This window comes from Crocuta crocuta, unplaced genomic scaffold, assembly GCF_008692635.1.
Source record: "Crocuta crocuta isolate KB4526 unplaced genomic scaffold, BGI_CrCroc_1.0 scaffold143, whole genome shotgun sequence".
NCBI classification, from domain to species: domain Eukaryota; kingdom Metazoa; phylum Chordata; class Mammalia; order Carnivora; family Hyaenidae; genus Crocuta; species Crocuta crocuta.
Window position 1 is genome coordinate 2,003,693 of NW_027529175.1, and position 21,514 is coordinate 2,025,206.

Genomic DNA, 21,514 nt, shown 5'->3' on the forward strand with positions numbered 1-21,514 from the left:
GAGACAGAGTGTGAGGGGAGGAGGGGCATAGAGAGGAGACACAGAATCAGAAGCAAGCTCTAGGCTCTGAGCAAATGTTTAGCACAGAGCCTGATGCAGGGCTCAAACCCAAAAACTATGAGATCGTGACCTGAGCCGAAGTTGGATGCTTAACCGACCTGAGCCACCCAGGCGCCTCCCCCCACTTGCTGAATTTTAGAAATAAAATTTTATTTCTTTTTCAAAAAATTTTTTAAAGTTTATTTCTTTCGAGAGAGAGAGGGAGTGCGAGTGGGGGTGGGACAGAGAGAGAGGGAGAGAGAATCCCAAGCTGGCTCACCACTCAGTGCAGAGCCCGACGCAGGGCTCAAACTCATGACCCTGTGAGATCATGAGCTGAGCTGAAGTCGGATGTTTAACTGACTGAGCCACCCAGGTGCCCCTAGAAAGAAATAAATAATTTTAAAATTCAAAGCAAAAATTATTCCTTTCCCTTCCCCGCAGTAAAAGGGGATAAAGGGAAGCATAGGTTCCGATTCAGCCCCACTGCGCACTAGTCGTGTGAGCTGGGCACCCAGTGACCCCTCTTAGGGCCTCGCTCCCTTGTCAGTAACATGGGGGGCCAGGGGCGCCTGCCTGGCTCAGTCGGTAGAACCTGGGGTAAGAGCGGACCCCTCCCCTCCTTCCCTGCAGTGCTGTTCAAGGTCTCTGGAGCACAGCTCTGGGAGCTAGGGCAGACTAACCCGCTCTGCCCCATGTCTTGCTGTTCCAGGATGAAAGTGTAACTCAGCTTGGTCAGGAGCTGGCTCAGAAGCTCGGGCTGCGAGTTCGGAAAGCGTATAAGAGGCCCCAGGTAGGTGGGCTCTGGGTGCTGGGGGTCAGCAGGGGTGGAGATGGGAAGGTCTGAAGGGAGACCAGGCACCTTTGGGTAGAAGTGGGTGAGGGGGCCCAGGTCCAGGCAGGACAGAGGGAAATAATAACAGGTGATCTACCCTCTCTGTTGCCTGAAAGCCCTGGACTGACTTCCAGAACCTTTGGGAAAAGGAGAGAACAGCCAAAGCTTCCAATTCACCTTAGACGCCAGCTGCTAAAACCTCCTCCCTCCCCTGCCCTGGCCGACTTAAGCAGCCCAGAGATGGCCTGAGATGACACTCGTGTCTTTTCACCCTTATGTTCTCAAATAACCTCTGTATGATGCAGATTTGAGGCATTGGTATCTATTTGGCTCTTTCGGAGCCACATGCATTCATTTGGCACCTACCATATGCCAGGAGGCTGCATCTAGGAGAGGGTATGGCTCTGGAGTCCGCTGTGACCTTGAGCAAGTTAGCTCTTTCTCCCCTGTGGTTTCTACATCTGGACCATGGAGATAATGATGCCCATCTCAGGGGGTTCCTGGGCAAATCATCAAAATCAAAGAATGTTTGATGTGGCGCCTGGCGCACAGTAGGGGCGTGTTTGTGGAGATCTGTCCTCTGCCCAGGTCACAGTTACAGGAAGAAAACATCTAAATTTGCCCCAGAGAGAGAACAGGTGACCTGCGACAGGCCTAGGGGCAAGGAGCCTTAGGGCACTGTGGACCCCAGCTGCCTGTGTTGGCGCCCCTGTGCTGCCCTAGCTGATGGGACCCTGAGCATCTTTCCAGAACCTTCATCTCTTCCCACCTCTCTAATCCCTGCAGGAATTGGAAACATTTTCTCTGCTCAGTAACGGCACTGCGGCTGGCCTGGCGGATCAGGTAGGATCGGGGCCTGGATCCCTCCTGCCCCCAGTATCAACCAATCTTGGTTCATCCACCATGGATGTCATGGTGTCACAACCCCAGCAGTGGGTCCAGGGCCAGTAGACTGAAGGGTTGGGTTCAATCCGACGTGAGCCAGGCACCTGGCTGATAGCCTGGGCCTGCACCAGACTCAAGCACCTCTGGGAGGCACAGCACCTCCACCTCTTAAGAGAGGCCTCCCATGACCACCGGGGCAAGGTGTGGGGATAGGCCGTGGCCGCTATGGGCAGGGAAGCCTCACCCCCACCCTTCCTTTGCCAGCGTTTTCCTCCTCACTGGCCTTTCTGCATCTGGGCCTCTGGGTCTCAAATGTCTCCCCTCTTCCATACCCTGCTTTCTCTGCCTTCTCATTTTCAAGGCCCCACTCAAGTATACACCCCCCACTGAGACCCTTCCTGATACCCCTGCCCCAGACACTGCTGGGGAGATGCACAGAAGTGGGGGGCAGAGCGCACACCTGGGACTCTCATCGAGAAGAGCCCAGCATGCAGGCTGTGGTCTTGAGCAGAACCGTCATCTCTGAGCCTCAGTTTTTGGATCTATGAAATGGGGATGTTGTCCCTCGGCCAGAACAAGGGAGCATACCCTGGGGAGTATGGCACCCAAGGGAGCTCTGAGGAGCGGTAACTGCTGAAACTACAGCATTATCCTAGGTTTGGGATGTCCCCACCCTCGGGGCCAAGACCCTTGTACCACCCCATCAAACCTGGCTCACCCTAGGGGTGGTGCCAGGGGCCAGCACACACACTGGACTCCCCCACTGCTCACCGCACATGCTCAGTAGCCTTCGAGGCTTTTTGGAAGACAAGCTCTAAGAGTGCTGACGGAGGCTGGTGTCCTGCCTCCTTGTTGTATGTAAGGGGAGACTGAGGCACAGAGTGAGGAAGGGACTTGGCCAACATCACACAGCAAAGCAGCAGCTGCCTTCTTAGCATTCAGGGTTTTCATTCACTCAGCAAACTCACCGGGAACCCCTTCTTGGCTCTGGGCTGGGGGCCGGAGCATAGCTGACTTAGGCACCTCCTTGCCCCTGGGGACTGGACTCCCAGGTGCCAAGGGAGGCCGATGTGGATCTGCCTGGATAGCCCTCCTCGTGGGTCATAACCAGAAATTATTGGGCCTGGCACATGCTGGCTGCTCAAAAAAAAGAAAAAAAAGTTACAGTATTTTGCTCTCACAAGATGCCTTGGACCGCGTGGCTTTTAAACAACAGAAATTCATTTCTTACAGTTTTGGAGACTGGGGAGTCCAAGATCAAGGTGCTGGCAAATTCGGTCTCTGGTGAGGACGCACTTCCTGATTCACAGATGGCACCTTCTAGCTGTAACCTCACATGGCAGAAGGGGGAAGGGAGATCTCTGGTGTCTCTTCTATAAGGACACTAATCCCATTCATGAGGGCTTCACCCTCGGCCACAAGACTAGTTCTAGTTCGGAAGAGGCGGGGCTGTGTGGCCTGGCCTGTGTCTTAGCTTGGGTCTTGCGGCCCCTTGTCTGAGGTGGCCGCTCCGCCTCTGGGAGAGCTGCTAAGGCCTATGGTTCTGTGATAGCCACCGGCACAAGGCTCGCCGAGGAGGAGGCGCTCCATAAACCTTGTTGCTACGTGTGAGTGTCCCTAGCAGGGAGGGGCAGGGAGAGATGAGCCTAGCAAGACGGGCTGGGGTGGGTGACCGACAGGGGCCCGGCGAGCCGTGGACAACCCCAAGCAGGGGACGCACAGCCATCCCTAGAGACGTTCCTCTGGCACCTCTTTCCCCACCTCCTGCTTCCTATGGGAGCAGCAGCTGTGACCCCGTGTGGCAGCCTTGGTTTGTGCAGCCAACCCCCCCGGGACACTGAACATCACATCGTTGCCGTGCCAGGGCCGGGCTCCAGGGCACAAGAAGGAAGGGTTCTGTGCAGGTGCCCTGGGCTGGGGTCAGGGCGGGCCCCCGAGTCAGCAGCCCGTCTGACGCGGGAGTGGCAGCGTCCCTGGACCGATGTCCCCTCCGTGCGGGGGGAGGACCAAGGCCCAAACTCGACTGGCTGTAAGGCGCGGGCCTGGCCTGGCGCGAGGCAGGGCCCTGGGTAAATCTCGTGGCTGTTGTCGCCACTGCGGATCTACGGGGCCGGATGGCTGGCAGTGAGGCCCTGGTCCTCCGGCTCCCCTCGCTGGGTGCACAGAGATCGTGGGGTCACCCAGGGGCCCCGCCGGCGAAGGGGAGGATGTGCCAGGCTCAAGGAATGACTCAGGCCACAGCCACATGGGGACACCAGGCAGGGGAGACGCGGCAGGCAAGTCTGCGGGGACAGAATGTGGAGGCTGGTGGGAGAAAACACCCAGAGCCCCCAGGCCAGCCTCCTGACAGACACAGAAAGCACTTGTTGTGTGTCCAGCGCTGCTCTAAGTTCTATGCAAATGTCAAGTGATTTCAAACTTATTACTGTTCTAGAAGGTGGGGACTGTATTATCCTTCCTCCACAGATAAAGGAGGAGGCCCAGAGAGCATGGGGCACTTGGCAAGGCCACAGAGCAAGCTCAGGCCCAGCTATCCCTCCAACAGCGGGTCCCCGAGTGGCAGTGGACTCCCACCCGGGCTCACTGGGCCTGGGGCTGTATCTGGGGGAGGGACACTGGTGATTCAGGGAGTGGCACTTTTGTCTTAGAGCTGCAGACTATCCACGCAGGGCACCGGGGTAGGAGGGCTCAGTAAAACCCTAGCCACCCACCCCAGGGTATGGACCCTATGCTGTGATGGGTAAGGAAACCGAGGCTCAGAGGTCATATCTTTTCCCCCTAGGGCTCTGCTCCGGCAAAGGGCAGATGTGAGGCTTGTCTGCCTCCTGTCTCCTGACTCTTGCCTGTCCAGCCCTGTGCTTAATCCCAGCAATAGTCAGGGCCACTGTGTGGCTCAGTCAGCTGAGCGTCCAACTCTTTATCTCAGTCAGGTCTTGATCTCAGGGTTGTGAGTTCAAGCCCCACGTTGGGTTCTGCACTGGGTGTGAAGCCTACTTAAAAAAAAAAAAAAAAAAATACCAGGGCGCCTGGGTGGCTCAGTCAGTTAAGTATCTTACTTCACCTCAGGCCATGATCTCCTGGTTCGTGAGTTCGAGTCCAGTATTGGGCTCTGTGCTGAGTTCGAGTCCTGTATGGGGCTCTGTGCTGATAGCTCAGAGCCTGGAGCCTGCTTCAGTTTCTGTGTCTCCCTCTCTCTCTGCCCCTCCCTCACTTGTGTTCTGTCTTTGTCTCTTTGTCTCAAAAATAAGTAAACTTAAAAAATACATACCAACAATACCACTGAGGTGGGGGTTGGGTGGGCACCATGGCCTTCCCAGCCCCTGTCTGCCTGACCCTCTGTGTCCTTCCTCTCCACAGGGAACTTCCAATGGATTGGGGTCCATAGATGACATCGAAACAGGTAGTGTCCCTGATTTGAGGGGACAGGGTGGAGATGGGACCCCAGCGAATGCTCAGCCCCTCCCAGCCCGGGCCTGAGGGCTCCCTGCGCTGGGATTACCCCCTCAGGGAGGGGAGGGTGGGGGTCTGCCACCAGTGTTACCGGTAGAGTAACACTGGTCTGTGTCCTCCACTCCAGGCCCGCCCCTCCCCCAGTTGAGAGTCCCCTTCTCTTCCTCGCTGGCTTCCAGGAAGGGTCACATTTAAAAAATGTCCCTTAGAGAGGGCATTGCTTAGCCGAGAAGTACGCTACTCAGGCACTGGGCCAGGCCCACTGGCCAGCTCCTGCAGGACTGAAGGACCCTCTCCTGTTCTGCAGAGGCCTTCCTTCACTGCGACTGAGCCTCCAGCCATGGGGTCAGGTGGCCGGGACAGACAGGGCTCCTGACAGGAGCCAGGGGAAGGATGGATGGGGTTGGAGGAGAACCTAGGGCCCTGGGACACCACCCCACGCCCCCATCCCCCACCAAGCAGGACCCCCTGCAGCTACTGAGCCCACTCTCCCATCCACAGACTGCTACGTGGACCTGCGAGGCTCGCCGGCCCCCCTCCCCTCTACCCCCACCCTGCCCCTGTTCCCTCATGTCCTGGACCTGCTGGCCCCCCTGGACAGCAGCAGCAGGGCCCTCCCTGGCACTGAGAGCCTGGACGACTTCTCCGATGGGGATGTCTTTGGTCCGGAGCTGGACACCCTCCTGGACTCACTGGTGAGCCGTGCTGCCGCCTTTCTTCTGATCCCTCCCCCACCCAGGACCCCAGCACCTTCATTGCCTGTCCCACAAGGGGTGGAGGGAGGGTCCCATCCCCAAGTCACAGTTGGGGAAACTGAGGCCTGAGGAGGGAAAGGGACCTGCCTGGGGTACAAACTTGAAGCTCTAGAATGCACAACCAGGGGCGCCTGGGTGGCTCAGTCGGTTGAGTGTCCAACTTCGGCTCAGGTCATGATCTCGCGGTTCATGGGTTCGAGCCCTGCGTTGGGCTCCATGCTGACAGCTCAGAGCCTGGAGCCTGTTTCAGATTCTNTAGAATGCGCAACCAGAGGGACCATAAAGACCCCTGGCTCCAATTGTGGGATGGGTCTGGGCAGAGGCTCAGAGGAATCAGCTTGCCTGGGCCCCACAGCGCCTGACTCTGCCCAGGCCTGGGAGGTCAAGTTGTCCTCCAACCCCTTCTTCTGTTCCCCCCCTCACAGTCCCTGGTCCAGGGAGGCCTGCCTGGCAGCGGCGTGCCCAGCGAGTTGCCCCAGCTGATACCTGTGTTCCCCGGTGGGACCCCACTGCTGCCACCTGTAGTGGGTGGGTCCATTCCCGTCTCCAGTCCACTGCCCCCTGCCTCCTTTGGCCTCGTCATGGACCCCTCCAAGAAGCTGGCCGCCTCTGTGCTGGATGCCCTCGACCCCCCAGGCTCCGCACTGGACTCCCTCGACCTGCTGCCGTACTCAGATACCCGGTTGGATGCACTCGACAGCTTTGGGTCGACCCGTGGCTCCCTGGACAAGCCCAACTCCTTTGTGGGTGAGGCCTGGGCGAGCACTTCACCCCCCACTCCCTTGACCCTTCTCAAAGTGCCACCACATCTCGTCTCTGAGTTGGGATTATGGCTCTATTCAGCCAAAGCCCAGGCCCTCTCACCCCATTGGTGGTCTAGAGCCATGGCCTCTGAGTTGCTGCAGTGCTCAGCACAGTGTGGGGCTGAGGCCAGAGGGGTTGGGTGTCTTGTTCAAGATCAAACAGCACAGCTGGGATAGTCCAGGACTCCAGACTTGCAGTACAGTGCTCCCTGCCCAGACTTCTGGGGCCCTGGGGTTGCCAGGCTGGTAGGATTCCGTGGGGATAATCCTGAGGCTGGGGAAAGGGGTGCGAGCCCGCAAGCTCCTTCATCACCACTCTGAGCTGGGTGCCAGGGATGCAGAAAGGAAGCAGACCTGTCTGGGCCCTTGCTGGACCAGCTTTCCAACAGTTGGACCTAGCCCAGGGGGCTATGGCTTGGGGATTCGGGAGGCTGCAGGGGCACAGATGTGCTTCATGCAGCTCTGGGATCAAAGGAGACTTTCTGGAGGTGGTAATGGCTGAGTGAGGTCTTACAGGAGAAGGTCTTAAAAGAACAGTATGATCCAGGCCTGCCTGATGGATGGACCGGCCGACAGAGTAGTCAACCAGAGATGAGGAGGGGTGGGGGCCTTGAAGACCTGAGGGTAGTATCAGAGGACCTTTGAGCCAAGATGAGAGCTTGGGCTTTCTCCCAGGGGCAGTGGGTGCCGCAGCAGGTAAGCGCAGGATAGACATGCTCAGGCTGGGACACTTCTCTATCCCTGGGCAGTGGCCTTGAGGGTAGAGTCGGGAGATCTGCAAGAATAGGAGAGGGTGTGTTGCCTGGGTGGTTTCTACAAGTTAGAAATGCCTACAAAGTCCTCAGAGGGCTTCTCCTGCCCTTCAGAGCAGAACAGGTGACCCCTGTGTTTTCTTGCCCAGAGGAAACCAAGTCCCAGGACCATCGTCCCCCAAGTGGTACTCAGAAACCAGCCCCCTCGGTAAGTACTTGGCGCAGATCCGCGACCAGGCGCCTTGGGCCCTCCCAGCAGTGGCAGGGAAGTGGTTGTGGGCTCCAGAGTGGGGGTGAGCCTCCTGCATAAGATGGGGTGCTGCGTCTCCCAAGGAGAGGCGCCCTCAGAATAGATGGGCCAGAGATGGTGTCTTCCTAGCCCTCCTGGACTAAGCCGCCTGCTGGGAGGGTGAGTTGAGGGCAGGGCCCAACCCTTGTCCAACAGAAGAGGATGTTGGGGCTCAGAGGGGTTAAGTAACTTCTCCAGGGTTAGTCACGCCCCTGTTCTCAGGACTCAGCCAGCTTCTGAGTTTCAGAGACACTTGAGTAGATGTCAGGCAGCCTGTGCTCTGCACTCGGCCTTGGCCTAGACACTAGCTGTGTGGTCCTAGGGAAGTAAGCTAACCCTCCTTCCCCATCTGCTGATGCGTTGGGGTCTTGGGAGATAGAGGCTAGAAGTGGGGAGGGTATGTGCACAGGCCCCAGTTGGGCATTTCCTCTTTCTCTACTTTCATGTTGGGCTTTTGCTCAAAGGAAGATTCGGGGCCAAGATCATGGTCACCCATGTACCCCCACTAGGCTGGTCCAATCCCTAAGTTATAGATTCTTGGGTCATGTTACAAGGGATTCCTTGGCTGAGAGGGTAGGAGAAATAAGAAGGGACTGGGCTGCAGTTCACCTCTTGGGTGGGATGGGGGGCTTGGTCACGGAGCCCCCCGGCCTCTGGTGCCCAGGCTGGCTCTGGTGGCTCTAGCCCTGGTCCATTGCCTAAGATGGTCACCCTCCTCCCATCCCAGCCAGAGCCCTCCATGCCCAACACCGCCTTGCTCATCAAGAACCCCTTGGCTGCCACCCACGAGTTCAAGCAGGCCTGTCAACTCTGCTACCCTAAAACAGGTAATGTCACCCCCCTGCCCCAAGACTCTGGGAACCTCGAGAGTGTCACCTCCCAAAATGACAGAACCCTAGCATACCTGTCAGAAGCGCAGGAAAACAGAAGCCCCTTGGGTATTTCAAGGGAGAGGATGATAGAGAACATGGGAGTTTGGGGCTTTCAAAACTTCTGGAAGAGCTGGAGGAGTGGAAACTGGGGGGCTCCACTGGCCTCTAGGCTGCCCTTCCACAAGCTGAGGAGCAGAGCCGGGTTGCGCCGCTCCCACACAGCAACTGGGGGCTCCTGGACCCTCTGGCCTGTATCACGGCCGCCCACAGCCTGGAGGCTGGTGCCTGCCCACGGAGGTGAGGCCGGCCGGCTGCTGTCGGAGCACACTGGCCCCCGCACACCTCACTCCACCTCCACCTCTAGGTCCGCTTTCTCACGTGAGTGCATCTCCCTGGGTGAATGCAAACCTTGCCTGGAGCCCAGGTGGCAAAAGGAGTCTGGGAAATATGGTTCTTAGATCCCCAGCTCCAAAGTCAAGGGAGGCTACAGAAGCAGTTTAGAATAGATGCCTGAGCCGGGAGACCATTTCCAGCCCACCTGGGATCTCAGAATTCTAGTCTAAGATTCATTTTCCAGAATTCCTGAAGTTTTCACATGATGCCCTCTCGGGATGCCAGACTTAAAAGTCTTAACAGTCTAGAATTCTCCATCTAAGGGGTATTAGGGTTGACAGGACCTTAGAGTTTGTCTAGTTGCTGTCGTTTGCCTACCGCAGGACCTACCCCTTCATCCCTCTGGCACATACATGTCACCCATGAGAGTCACCCCACCAAAGCTCCCAGGGACTTGTGGGGGTGGGGAGCAGAGCGCCATCTTGTTGGATGGCTATGCCAGCGGTGAAATTCTTCCTCACATGGACCTCGGACTGCCTCCCCAGTCCATACGCCCGCTGCCCTGGTGCTGGGGAAGCTGACGAACACCCCGTGAACTGCTGTGCACCTGGTGCTGGTCCCCACAAGGGCTGTTTCCTCACTGTCAGGGGAGAGGAGGGCCTGGGTCAGAAGACTTGGTGGCAGCAGGGCGGGGGAGGGTGAATCCGGGCAGTGCCATTCTGGGCAGGACGAGAAAGGAGCGGGTCTGCTCTCTGCCAGGTACTGTCTTCACAATTCCTTCTAGGGAAACACTGAAATGTCTGGCCCACTGGAGGGTCAGGAAGGGGGCTGGGTGCCTCAGAGGGGGCCTCCCCTCACCCTGCCTCCAGGGAGCATGTGGCCAGGAAGGGTGTGGCAGGAAATGGCAGGAAGCCCAGGGGAAGGAGGTCGGTTTTTAGGCCGGAGTCCCATTCCCACGGCTTGGGCCCATCCGCTGTCACCCTTCAGCTCTACATCTGAAGTCCATCTCTGTCCATGTGTACCCACAGGCCCCAGGGCGGGCGACTATACCTACCGGGAGGGCCTCGAGCACAAGTGCAAGCGGGACATCCTGCTTGGCCGGCTCCGGAGCTCCGAGGACCAGACCTGGAAGCGAATCCGGCCCCGGCCCACCAAGACCAGCTTTGTGGGCTCCTACTACCTGTGCAAAGGTGGGTGGGCTGCGTCAGGGGCAGGCAGCATGGTCAGGGCCTGGTTCCTCTCATGCCCAGCTGGGGCTCTGCCCCTCGTCACGGGTAGATAGGTGGCCATTCACCGAGGGCGAATCCCACACCAGAGTGAGCCTCTAGGTCCCCACCCTGACACCTCCACAGACAGGGAGGAACATTCCGGATGTTCCATTTGAGCTGGAGCCTCTACTGAGTGTGAAGGTCAGGCAGTTCACAGAGAGTAGTCACTGTCACTTCTGCAGGGTCGCAAAGGGCTGCTGGAGAGATGTGGAGAGAATTCACGGAAAGCATTTAAGACTGGCACGTAGTAAAGGGCTTGATTAATAATAGCTTTTATTTATTTGTTTGTTTTTCATTTTTTTTAATGTTTTTATTTATTTCTGAGAGAGAGACAGCATCAGCAGGGGAGGACCAGAGAGAGAGGGAGATCCAGAATCTGAAACAGCCTCCAGGCTCTGAGCCAGCTGTCAGCACAGAGTCCGACACGGGGCTCGAACCCACAAACCGCAAGATCATGACCTGAGCCGAAGTCGGTCACTTAACCGACTGAGCCACCCAGAGGCCCCTATTTATTTGGTGATCTATTGTAAGTTTATTTATTTTTGAGAGAGAGAGTGAGCACAAGCAGAGGAGGAGCAGAGAGAGGAAGATGCAGAATCCAAAGCAGGCTCCAGGCTCTGAGCTGTCAGCATAGAGCCCAACACGGGGCTTGAGCCCACGAACTGTGAGATCATGACCTGAGCCGAAGTCAGACGCTTAGCCGACTGAACCACCCTGGTGCCCCTTTCAGTATCAGTTTTAAGTTTAAGTTTTATCCACCAAAAGTGGATAACATTTGCTTTTAAAGCTTCTTATGTTGTCATGGTCTTCACTTCTGGCTCATGTGGATTTGGCCGGTATTTAATGGACATGTGTCACATACCGTGTTTGGGGTCTTCTGTTGCCCAACCGAGCGTCTTGGCGCAGTCTGCAAGGCACCAGCAGTCCCGACCTTGCAGAGCGCTTTATCGTGCCGCCCTTCAGCGCGTCCCGTCACGCCTCCTCACGACTCCACATGAGGAAACTGAGGCTTTGCGAGGCTCCACCTTTGTCCCCCGACCCAGCTCATGGCCGGAGCCCCAGGCTTTCCGGACCAGCTCGCTGTCCCCCCAGCAGGACCTCGAGACCATGTCACTCCTGGGCTCGAAGGCCTCAGCTGTCCCCTGGCGGGTGTGGGTGAAGTCCGAATTCTGTGAGCCTCACAAGCCCCCCGTCTGCCCTAACTGCCCCCCAAATACACACCGAATCCTGACTCCTTTGCACGCTCCTTTGACCTTGGTCATGCGGCACCCGGCTCTTAGGAAGCCATCCCTGCAGGGCTCCCCGCTGGGTGCAGAGCCGGCCCCAGCGCAGAGCAGCCCGCCGTGGCCACCCGCGCGTCGGCTCCCTTGTGCTTGCGTGCCTGCAGCCTGGCAGAAGGATGTGGCAGCGCAAGCTTAGAGCACGAGCAGGGGAGAGAAAAGAAGGAAACCCGTTCCCACCCCCGGGAAATGGCAGGACTCTGGGCTGTNAGACAGCATGAGCAGGGGAGGGTCAGAGAGAGAGGGAGTCACAGACTGAAACAGGCTCCAGGCTCTGAGCTGGCAGTCAGCACAGAGCCCGACGCGGGGCTCGAACCCATGAACCGCGAGATCATGACCTAAGCGAAAGTCGGACGCTTAACCGACTAAGCCACCCAGGCGCCCCGCTGTTTTTTATTTTAAAGTAGGCTCCACACCCAACATGGGGCTTGGACTCACAGCCCCGAAATCAAGAGTCACACGCTCTACCGCCTGAGCCAGCCAGGCACCCCTGGTCCCCAGGGGTTTTATTTATTATTTCACTTCATCCCCACAACAACCCAGTTGCTCTCTGTTTATGGGACAGACAACTGGGGAATCACAGGGAATCCCAGCCCAAGTCTGCCTGGCCTGTAACCAATGGTATTTTCCTGGTGAATAATAGGGAAAAAAACAACCCTCGTGTCGAGGCCTGTATTCCTCTAGGATGGCCCTTGGTCCTGCCTTTCACCCTGCCCGACCCACGTGAGGCGGCGGAGTGGGGCGACCGCATGGTCCTCGCCCCAACACAGGTGTAGAGCAAAGACGGGACCTGGCCTGGAAAGGGACCGTCCCCCAGCTCTGCCGCTGGACCCCTCCCCAGTCCTGTGATGAGCCCCTCCCCCCCCCATGGCGGACATGAGCCTGGCCCCGGCCTGCCGCGTCGGTGTTCCCAGGGGCTCTGCGGGCCGCCGTCCCGCCTGGCAGAACGTGTGTCCTGTTGCCTCTTTGCAGACATGATTAACAAGCAGGACTGTAAGTACGGGGATAACTGCACCTTCGCCTACCATCAGGAGGAGATCGACGTGTGGACAGAGGAGCGGAAGGGCACCCTCAACCGTGACCTGCTCTTTGACCCGCTGGGGGGCGTCAAGCGCGGCAGCCTCACCATCGCCAAGCTCCTCAAGGAGCACCAGGGCATCTTCACTTTCCTCTGTGAGGTACCCGCCCACTCGCCTGCCACCTCCACGGTCAATGGCGCGCAGGGGGCTGGGGGAGGGGCTCCCCGGTGCACTCCATCATAGAATGTCCGTCCTGGGGCCTGTGGGTTTGGGAGGCCTGAGTTTAGAGTCAGTGGGTCCTTGGACTGTCAGAAAGGCCCCTAGGACCCTGGCATGCTAAAGCCCAGATCCTATCCAGCGCCCTCAGCTGGGGGAGGCTGGAACTGAGGCCAGGAAGGTAATCGTACCCCTTCTTTCCATCCTCTGACCATCAAAGGCCAGGCTCCGCACCAGGGGCTTTTGATACCCACACCTCCTTGTCTCGCTGTGCCGACTCCAATGCCCATGACCCCTTCCTGCCCACTCCCCTGCCTGTGTCCAGGCTGTCTGTCCTCTGTCCCCGGAGTCCCTGTGTGGTACCCTCCCTGGCCCCCTGCTTCCCCCCCGCCCGATCAGAGCATGATGAGGGCAGCGACAGCATCAGGCTTGTGTCTGTGGAGCAAGAGCTCTGGATCTGGGCTGCTAGTGCAGCTGAGCCCAGCCCCGACCCATTGCACGGCCAGCCCCTCCCCCCAACTCCGAGAGCAGGTGGACTGGCCGCTCCCTTCAGAGCCGTCAGCCTGGAATCACGGCTCCCAGCTGGCAGCTGTGTGCACTCTACAAAGCACTTGCCATTCTGTCATGTCCTTTCTGAGCTTCCCAGTGAACCCATGGGGCATCAGGCGTGGTTACCCCAGTTTATAGTTGAGGAAACAGGCTCAGAGACTTAGAGTTACCCTCCGCCTCAGGCATTTGGGGCATTGGGACCAGAGAGAGCCACAGTCCAGGCTATCAGTGAGCTAGAGCCAGAGAGATGGGGGCCATGGAGTCTGGGCTTCCCTTCCTCACTCCCCTGACTCAGGACAGGGCTTGCAGGGACCCAGTCTGCCCCTTCCCGGGTGGCTGTGCCAGGTCCCAGCCCGCCCCCTCCCCGGGCAGATCTGCTTTGACAGTAAGCCCCGGATTATCAGCAAAGGCACCAAGGACTCCCCGTCTGTCTGCTCCAACCTGGCTGCGAAGCACAGCTTCCACAACAACAAGTGAGTGGGACCCACAGCCTGGGCCTGGGCACAGAGGCACAGGGAGGGCTGGGGTAGTTCAGGTGCCTGGGGAGCCACTGAGGCCAGAGGGTGGACCTAGGGCATCAGGCAAGGGGCAGAATTCAGAGCTCGGATCCAGCATCCACCTGGAAAGGAGGAAACCCCATTTATTGAGATCTATATTCCAACGGGTATTTGAATGGTCTCCTCAGTCTTGTGAGGGAGGAGACACAGTCTCTGTTGTACTGAGGAGGCTTGGAAGTAGCTCACGCGACAGGCTTGTAGGAGGCCGTGGGAGGCCACACCTCTGACTCCCATCTGGTACCCTCCTCTGTCATGACATTGGCATTGGACAGTGAGTGGGAGGGGCTGGGTCAGGTCTAACAAACAACCTTCGCTCCCTCTGACTCCCCTTGGCTCCGCCCCAGCATGGATGCTAGAGCCCAGGCCCTGGGGTCAGACAAACCTGGGTCTAATCCCAGCCTGTTTTATACCCTGTGTGTGACCCTTGGTTTCCCTGCCTGTAAAATTGCTAGGGTTGCTGTGAGCATAATTAAATTCCTGTCCCAGAAGAGACGCTCGATGATTGTTCCTCTGGCTGCAGGAGCAGCTCTGGAGCATGGAGCTGGGGAACCTGCCCCTTCTCCCAGCCTCGTAAGCAGGTGGCATCCGTGCCCTTCTGCTGGCAGCTCCATCTTTGAGCTGGCCCTGACTTGAGGCCAGGGGAGGAGCATACAGCCCAGTGTAAGACCCCCACGTCTTGCCTACCGTGCTGCATGTTCTAGAACATGAATTAATAGGGCAGGAGCACCCAGGGAGAAGCCTCTCCCCGCAGGCTTGCCCGGCACTGGGGAGACGGGCCCTGTCCGGAATGGGGGGGGCGGTATTGGGGGCTGCGGACTGCATTGTGTGCTCGCCCCGCCTGCCAGGTGCCTGGTGCACATCGTCCGCTCCACCTCCCTCAAGTACTCCAAGATCCGCCAGTTCCAGGAGCACTTCCAGTTCGACGTGTGCCGCCATGAGGTGCGCTATGGCTGCCTGCGAGAGGACAGCTGCCACTTCGCCCACAGCTTCATCGAGCTCAAAGTCTGGCTGCTGCAGCAGTACTCCGGTGAGGGGGCCGCGCGGGGGCGGGCCGGCCCGTGGCAGGTGGTACAGGGGGACTCGTGTTCAGGAGGGGCGGTTAGCGGGAGGAGGTGCCTCTGCAGGAGCCGGTGCCCCCCCAGACATCACAGGGGACGCAGAGGCTTGCTCTCGGGGAGCTTCCAGGCTTGGAAGGTCCTGGGTTGACCCCTATCCAGGCATTGCCAGGGGAACGCACGTGGGAAAGGGAGAGGAGGCAGAGCCGGGCTGCCTGGTTGGTCACCAGCAAGGTCACTTCCCCCTGGCTGGGCCGCCGTTTGCTCATCTGTGAGCTGGCGATCCTCATCTCCACCTCAGAGCTGAGGAGGTGAAAAGATATCCACTCACTCACTCACTCACTCACTCACTCATCTAATAGGATGACGAGTGCACCTGCTCTGTGTCAGGGGCCCGAGCAAGAACTACTCGAGGTCCTTGCTATCAGAGAACATCTGATATCTGTAAGCGAGGGCAAGGCAGGCAGTACAAGTAGGTAATAAATCCTGTATCCATCTGTTCTAGGAGGCACATATCCCCCGCACCACTCCCCACTGCATGCTGTAGTCTAACTAGCATTTCTGGGGCTATAACATAAAATAATGGTACATCTAACAATTGATGTCTTCTTAGAGTTGATGAAATAGGGTTATGTAATTTCGAAAAGGTTTTTTTTGTTTTGTTTTGTTTTTTAATTTATTTCTGAGAGAGAGAGAGGCAGCCTGAGCAGGGGAGGGTCAGAGAGGGGGGGAAGACAAAGAATCCGAAGCAGGCTCCAGGCTCTGAGCTGGCCATCAGCACAGAGCCCAGTGCGGGGCTTGAACCCATAAACCGTGAGATCATGACCTGAGCCCAAGTCAGATGCTTAACCGACTGAGCCACCCAGGCTCCCCAGGGTTATGTAATTTCAGATGTGCTCAGTGCTGTGAGGGAAGTAAGGCAGAGCAATAGGATGGGGAAGTTCTCAGGCTGGGGCATTTGGGATAAGAAGGTGGGGAAAGCCTCTCTGAAGAGGGTGGCATTTGAGCAAGGAAGGGTAGGGGGAGCATGCCAGGCAGAGGGAATGGCAAGGAGGGAGGCCCTGAGGCCAGACTTGGTACAGAAAGGCTGTGTGAGAGCAGAGAGGCTGAGCATATGGGGGGAGGAGGGCCTAGAGGTAGGTGGGGACCCGCGTGTGTAAAAGTCTCTAGGCCGTACATAGAGTTAAGATTGTTCTAAATAGGACGTGCAGGGGCGCCTGGGTGGCTCAGTCAGTTAAGCGTCCGACTTCGGCTCGGGCCATGATCTCACGGTTCATGGGTTCGAGCCCCACGTCGGGCTCTGTGCTGACAGCTAGCTCAGAGCCTGGAGCCTGCTTCAGATTTTGTATCTCCCTCTCTCTCTGACCCTCCCCTGCTCACTCTGTGTCTCTCTCTGTCTCTCTCTCAGAAATAAATTTAAAAAAACAAAACAAAACACTAAATAGGATGTGCAGGGTCTGGAGGGTTTAAGTGGGTAGAGGTATAGGATCTGATCAGTATTTTTAAAAACTCGCTCTGGCTACTGGGTGGAGAATAGAGGGGTAAGGGCGGACAGAGGGAGCCCAGGGAAGGTGTGGCTCAGGCCAGGGTCACAGCAGCAGGGTGGAAGGAGTGATCAGATTCTGCGGAATATGTTGATGGTGGAGCCAGCCAGAGTTGTCAATGGACCAGATATGAAGTATGAGACCAAGGATGGCATCAAGGTCAACTGCAAGATTCTTGACCAGAGTAACTGGAAGAACGGGGTTGCCACGTTCTCAGAGGAGAGGCTGTAGGAGAGCAGGTTTGGGGGGTGGGGGGGGGTCACATCAGGGCTCAGTGTGGGACGTGGGGAGTTTGAACTACCTCTTGGACGTCCAGTGGAGATGTTGAGCAGGCAGCTGGATGTGGAAGTCTGAAGTTCACTGGAGAGGTCTGGGGTGGAGATACATATTTGGGAATCATCAGCAAGAAAATGGGTGTCAGGGACAGTGCCTGACCCAGAATAAGCCCCCAGTGACAAGCAGCCACCATGGAGCAGGATGCCCAGGACAAGGTCGGAAGGAAATCAGTCTTAGAAAGAGACTGGAGGTGAGGGGAGCAGAGTGCGCCTCACGGAAGAGGCTCCACACTCTACCTCAAGAGGGTGGGCTCGGTGTCAACAGTCAGACTGGGAGGGTCTGGGCCACAGCAGGGGGGGAGTGCCCCTTTGCTGACGTCCAGTGGTCCCTCGGTGAGCTAGGGAGCCAGGCTGGGCCAGGCACGGAGCCCTAAGAGCCAATGGGCTAGAGACTGCCAGGCAGGAGTGAGGCCTTGAGGCCCACTGAGGGAGGTGGAGGTCAAGGATGGGTGCTGAGCAGCTGCCCCAAGAAACAGGGACACTGGCATGAGGGCGGGAGAGCCACTGTGCCGTGCTGCGGGGCCAGCATCTTTCTAGCATTTTCCGCTCTTGGCTGCATTTTCTCTCCTACTCCCTGGGAGGGCTTTGAGCGGGTCCTCCATTCCCAACTGCAGATGAGCAAATAGGCCCAGAGAGGATGAGTGCTCTCCCTGTACCCCACGATTTCTGTGGCATGGCCTGCCTGGGGGATAGGACTCCTGGGCCTGGGTGGGGCACCTTGGAGATCCCCTACCTGTCTCCTCACTGCATTCCTTCACGGATGCCCACGTCCGGTCCCACCCTCCACAGGCATGACCCATGAAGACATTGTCCAAGAATCCAAGAAATACTGGCAGCAGATGGAGGCCCATGCAGGGAAGGCCAGCAGCAGCTTGGTAAGGCCCCTGCATCGGCGCTGGGGGTGGGGTTGGGAGGTGGGATCAGGCTCCCAAGGGCCACTCCCCATTCCTTCAGTTGAACATAATTTCAGACTTGCCAGAAATTGGTAAGAATAGTACAAAGAATTCACGTATACCCTTTTCCGGAGTCCCCCAACATTAACCATTTTACCACCTTCCATGCTCACTTTGTCCCACGTATAGGTGTACAGCCACACAGAGACACTTATCTATGATTATAACATACCTTTTTCTGAATCATTTGAGAGTACGTTGTAGACATGATGCCTCATCATCCCCAAATACTTTGTATTTCCTAAAAATAAGGACACTGCCTTACATAATAACCGCAGTACAGTTATCCGCAACACAGAGCTAACATTGGTGTGATTATTCAGATTATGATGTCCTATTTATTCAGATTTTGTGAATTGTCCCCAGATCCCAACTGACACTGCATTTATTTGTTGTGCTGTCTAGTCTCTTTTAATCTAGAACAGTCCCCTGGTCTTTCTGGTCTTGTATGACATTGATGGTTTTGAAGAGTGGCTGTCTTATAAAAGGTCCACCCAGAGGCGCCCGGGTGGCTCAGTTGGTTAAGTGTCCAGCTCCTGAATTCGGCTCAGGTTGTGATATCACTGTTCGTGAGATCAATCGCCGTGTTAGGCTCTATGCTGACAGCTTGGAGCTTACTTGGGATTCTCTCTCTGCCTCTCTGTCTCTCAAAATAAATAAGCACTAAAAAAAAAAAGCCCCATCCATTTGGGATTATCTGATGGTTCCTCAAACCCCAGAGGTGATGTTCTTCTCAGTTCGCTCATCAGGAGGCACATCATCTCGGTTTGTCCCATTACTGGTGGTCATTTGATTAAGGGTGCCTCTACTGTAAAGGTTTATTTCCTGTGAAGTTACATTTTTCCCCCTTTGTAATTAACAAGTACCTTCGGGGGAGATTCCTTGAGACCAGGTAAATATCCTGTTATTCCTCAAACCTTTTACCCACTGAATATATCATCTTCCATCCCTTTTGATCCTCACCCTGCTCCTGAGGAAGTGAACTGTGGCAGTTGTAGATGGGGAAACTGAGGCTCAGGGCATGCCAGAGATTTACCCAGGAGCACACTCAGCGGAGTAAATGCCTAGTTCTCTGACATCTCATCCTGTGCCCACTCAGCTCCCCCGCAATCGTACACCATTCCCGCCACCCCTGAGGATTCCTCACCCATATAATGGGGTCATGATCCTACCTGCCATCTCCCAGGGTGGGTGTGAGGGTCACAGCAGCTGACCAAGCTGTGGCTTGCTGAGTCCCCACTCTGCACCAGGTCTGCCATCCCGATCCTCATATGTTCCCCAAGAGCTGGGGTCATTATAGCCATACATGACAGTGTGGACAGAAGGGGTGGTCTCCAGCCCCAGAGATAGTGTGAGGTGAGGCCTCCGTGCCATCTACACATGAGGGATAACCCCCCCGCCCCAGCCAGGTGTGCCCACCGGTCAACTTGGGAAAGGGCTGGGCCCCTGGCCCCTCCTGATGCCAGTGTGGGTGTGGCAGTGAGCCAGGGAGCAGGGCAGGCTGGTCGACTGGGCTGCCTGGCCCCCTTGGGACTCCCCTCTCTCCCTAGCCCTTCTTTCTGATCCTTTTTTTTCCTCTCCCCTCTACCTGGCTTCTCCCCTCCTCCACCCCTTCCTGTGCAATCCTCTTTTCCCCTCCCTCTCCCTGCCATGTGGTTTATTTTTTGCTCCTGGCCAGGATCCCGGCTGGGAAGCAGTGAGGGGCTTAGGTTGGACCTGCAGTGTTATCTTCTGAGAGAACTCGGAGTCCTCACCACCTCTACCTTCTTCCTACGCAGGGCTGCTGCCAGGGTCCCCAGGAAGGGGGACAGGCCTGGCTGCCCAAGGGTGCCATGACCGGCTTCAACCCCCTCTCGCTGCCAGGGGCACCACCCTGCCCCCCAGGATGCCACCCTTGGGCCTGGCTCCGGAGTAGGGCTCCCATGCCAGGCCTGGCCGTGACCAGGGCATGAGGCGTGTTGTGTGGCTGCCATCAGATTGCAGGCCCAATAGCACTATAAGGCCGAGAACGAGATGCCAGGGTGGGAGCTGCTGTGGCCTGGTGCCCATGCCGCATAGCTGTGCCAGCCCACAAAGAAGCATGAACACCCGCCTCTCGCCGGGTCCCTGTCCTCAGGCCACGTACCTGTGGGGGGATTAGTAACCTCCCTGAGTCTCTGCTTCTGTTCAGTCGAGTGGGAATGAACTCACCTACCCGCCCTGGGCTGCAGCAAGCAGCTCGTGAGGCTGTGCTGTCGTGGAAAGGGAAGCCCAGTGAGCTGGCGTGGCTGTTTGTTAAAGCAGTCCCCACTTACCCCACCTGTGAAATGGGTCCCCTCAGACTTCTGGGAGAATCCAGTGGAACACATAGAAATCAGTAGTAACATGGAGAACCTCCTGCCCACTCTAGCACAGGCCATGCCCCAGCTACGACCGTGTGCCTCGGCCTTGTGACCGAGGGGACAGGTCAGTTGTCCTGGCGCCGAGCCAGGCTGCGAACCTCCCAGCACCAAGCCAGGACTCAGGTCACACATGTGGACAGAGCCCTTTCCTGCTCAGAGGTTCTGAGCTAGGTAGTGCCAGGGACACAGAGTACTCCCATGGTAGGGGACATGTACCCTCCAGCCTGGAGGGGCAACCCCACATCTAAGGCTCCAGGGAGACGGGGAGGCTCAAGGTGACGGGATAATCCGTAGGTTAGCCAATATAGCTTGGTGAGGGGCTTCAAAGTGGCGGGAGACAAGGCCGGTGGCCACTTCCTGCACCTTTCCCCCTGCCCCCATTCCAGGCGCGAAGACCAGACCCTCCTACCTGCAAAGGAAGGGCTGGAGCAGAGGATGGGGAGAGAACACGGTGGGGAACCCAGGGCTGCCCAGAAGTCTGTGGCACCACCACCAGGCTCCTGTGCAAATGGCTTCCCACTGGGCCCTGCTGCCCACAGGCCCAGCCTTGTAACTAGATGAGCTGATCAGCACGAGGTGGTTCAGGTGCTGTGGGAGCTCTGAGGATGGGAGCTGCCACTTAGGAGAGCTCCAGGGAAGGCGTGGTGGATGAGCTGAGGTTTGAAAGTTTCCAGATTAAGGCTGATGAAGTAAAAAGGAAGGCCATTCCAGGCAGAGGGAACAGCATGTGCAAAAGCATGCCCCACGCTCAGGGAAATGCCAGCAGCTGCAAAGAGCAGATCCACCAGGACCAGCTGGATAGGGCAGAGTGTTCAGTCCGGAGTCCGGAGCCCTGTCCCAGGCCCAGCTCCCACACTGAGAGGCCATGTGCCCTGGGGTGGAGAGGTTACTTCCCTCTGGTACGTGGTCATGGGCTGGCTCATTCTAAGGCTCTGGGTGGCCCTAACACTGCCGGAGGCCACCTGTGTGACAGACCCCAGGTCTCAGCCCTGGTCCCTGTGGATTCACCATCCCCTGTCCCCAACAGGGTGCCCCTCGGACACATGGGCCCAGCACCTTTGACCTGCAGATGAAGTTTGTGTGTGGCCAGTGCTGGAGGAATGGGCAAGTGGTGGAGCCTGACAAAGACCTCAAGTACTGCAGCGCCAAGGCCCGACATTGGTGAGCCAGGCACCACACAGGGGCTGGGGGGGTGGGAGGGGAGCCCACCCAAGCTCCGTGAGTAAGGAGGCGGGGACTCTCTGTGGAAGTCACACAGCCTGAGGCTCTGCCCTGAGCTCTCCCCAACCATCTTCCCCCACCCCACCCCCCTGCTCTGTCCTACAGCTGGACCAAGGAGCGGCG

The 21,514-nt window shown here is 57.4% G+C and overlaps 1 protein-coding gene across 1 annotated transcript in view; it reads left to right on the top strand.

Annotated features, from left to right (window-relative positions):
• ZC3H7B (zinc finger CCCH-type containing 7B) overlaps window positions 1-21,514 on the top strand; it is a 55,483-nt gene that overhangs the window by 32,245 nt on the left and 1,724 nt on the right. Inside the window, 14 exon segments of the mRNA XM_077757942.1 lie at window positions 752-832; window positions 1,661-1,717; window positions 5,117-5,159; window positions 5,711-5,904; window positions 6,390-6,711; window positions 7,669-7,727; window positions 8,536-8,635; window positions 10,042-10,203; window positions 12,534-12,739; window positions 13,718-13,818; window positions 14,748-14,929; window positions 17,626-17,711; window positions 21,198-21,331; window positions 21,497-21,514. Of these exon segments, the coding sequence (XP_077614068.1) occupies window positions 752-832; window positions 1,661-1,717; window positions 5,117-5,159; window positions 5,711-5,904; window positions 6,390-6,711; window positions 7,669-7,727; window positions 8,536-8,635; window positions 10,042-10,203; window positions 12,534-12,739; window positions 13,718-13,818; window positions 14,748-14,929; window positions 17,626-17,711; window positions 21,198-21,331; window positions 21,497-21,514 (1,745 nt within the window).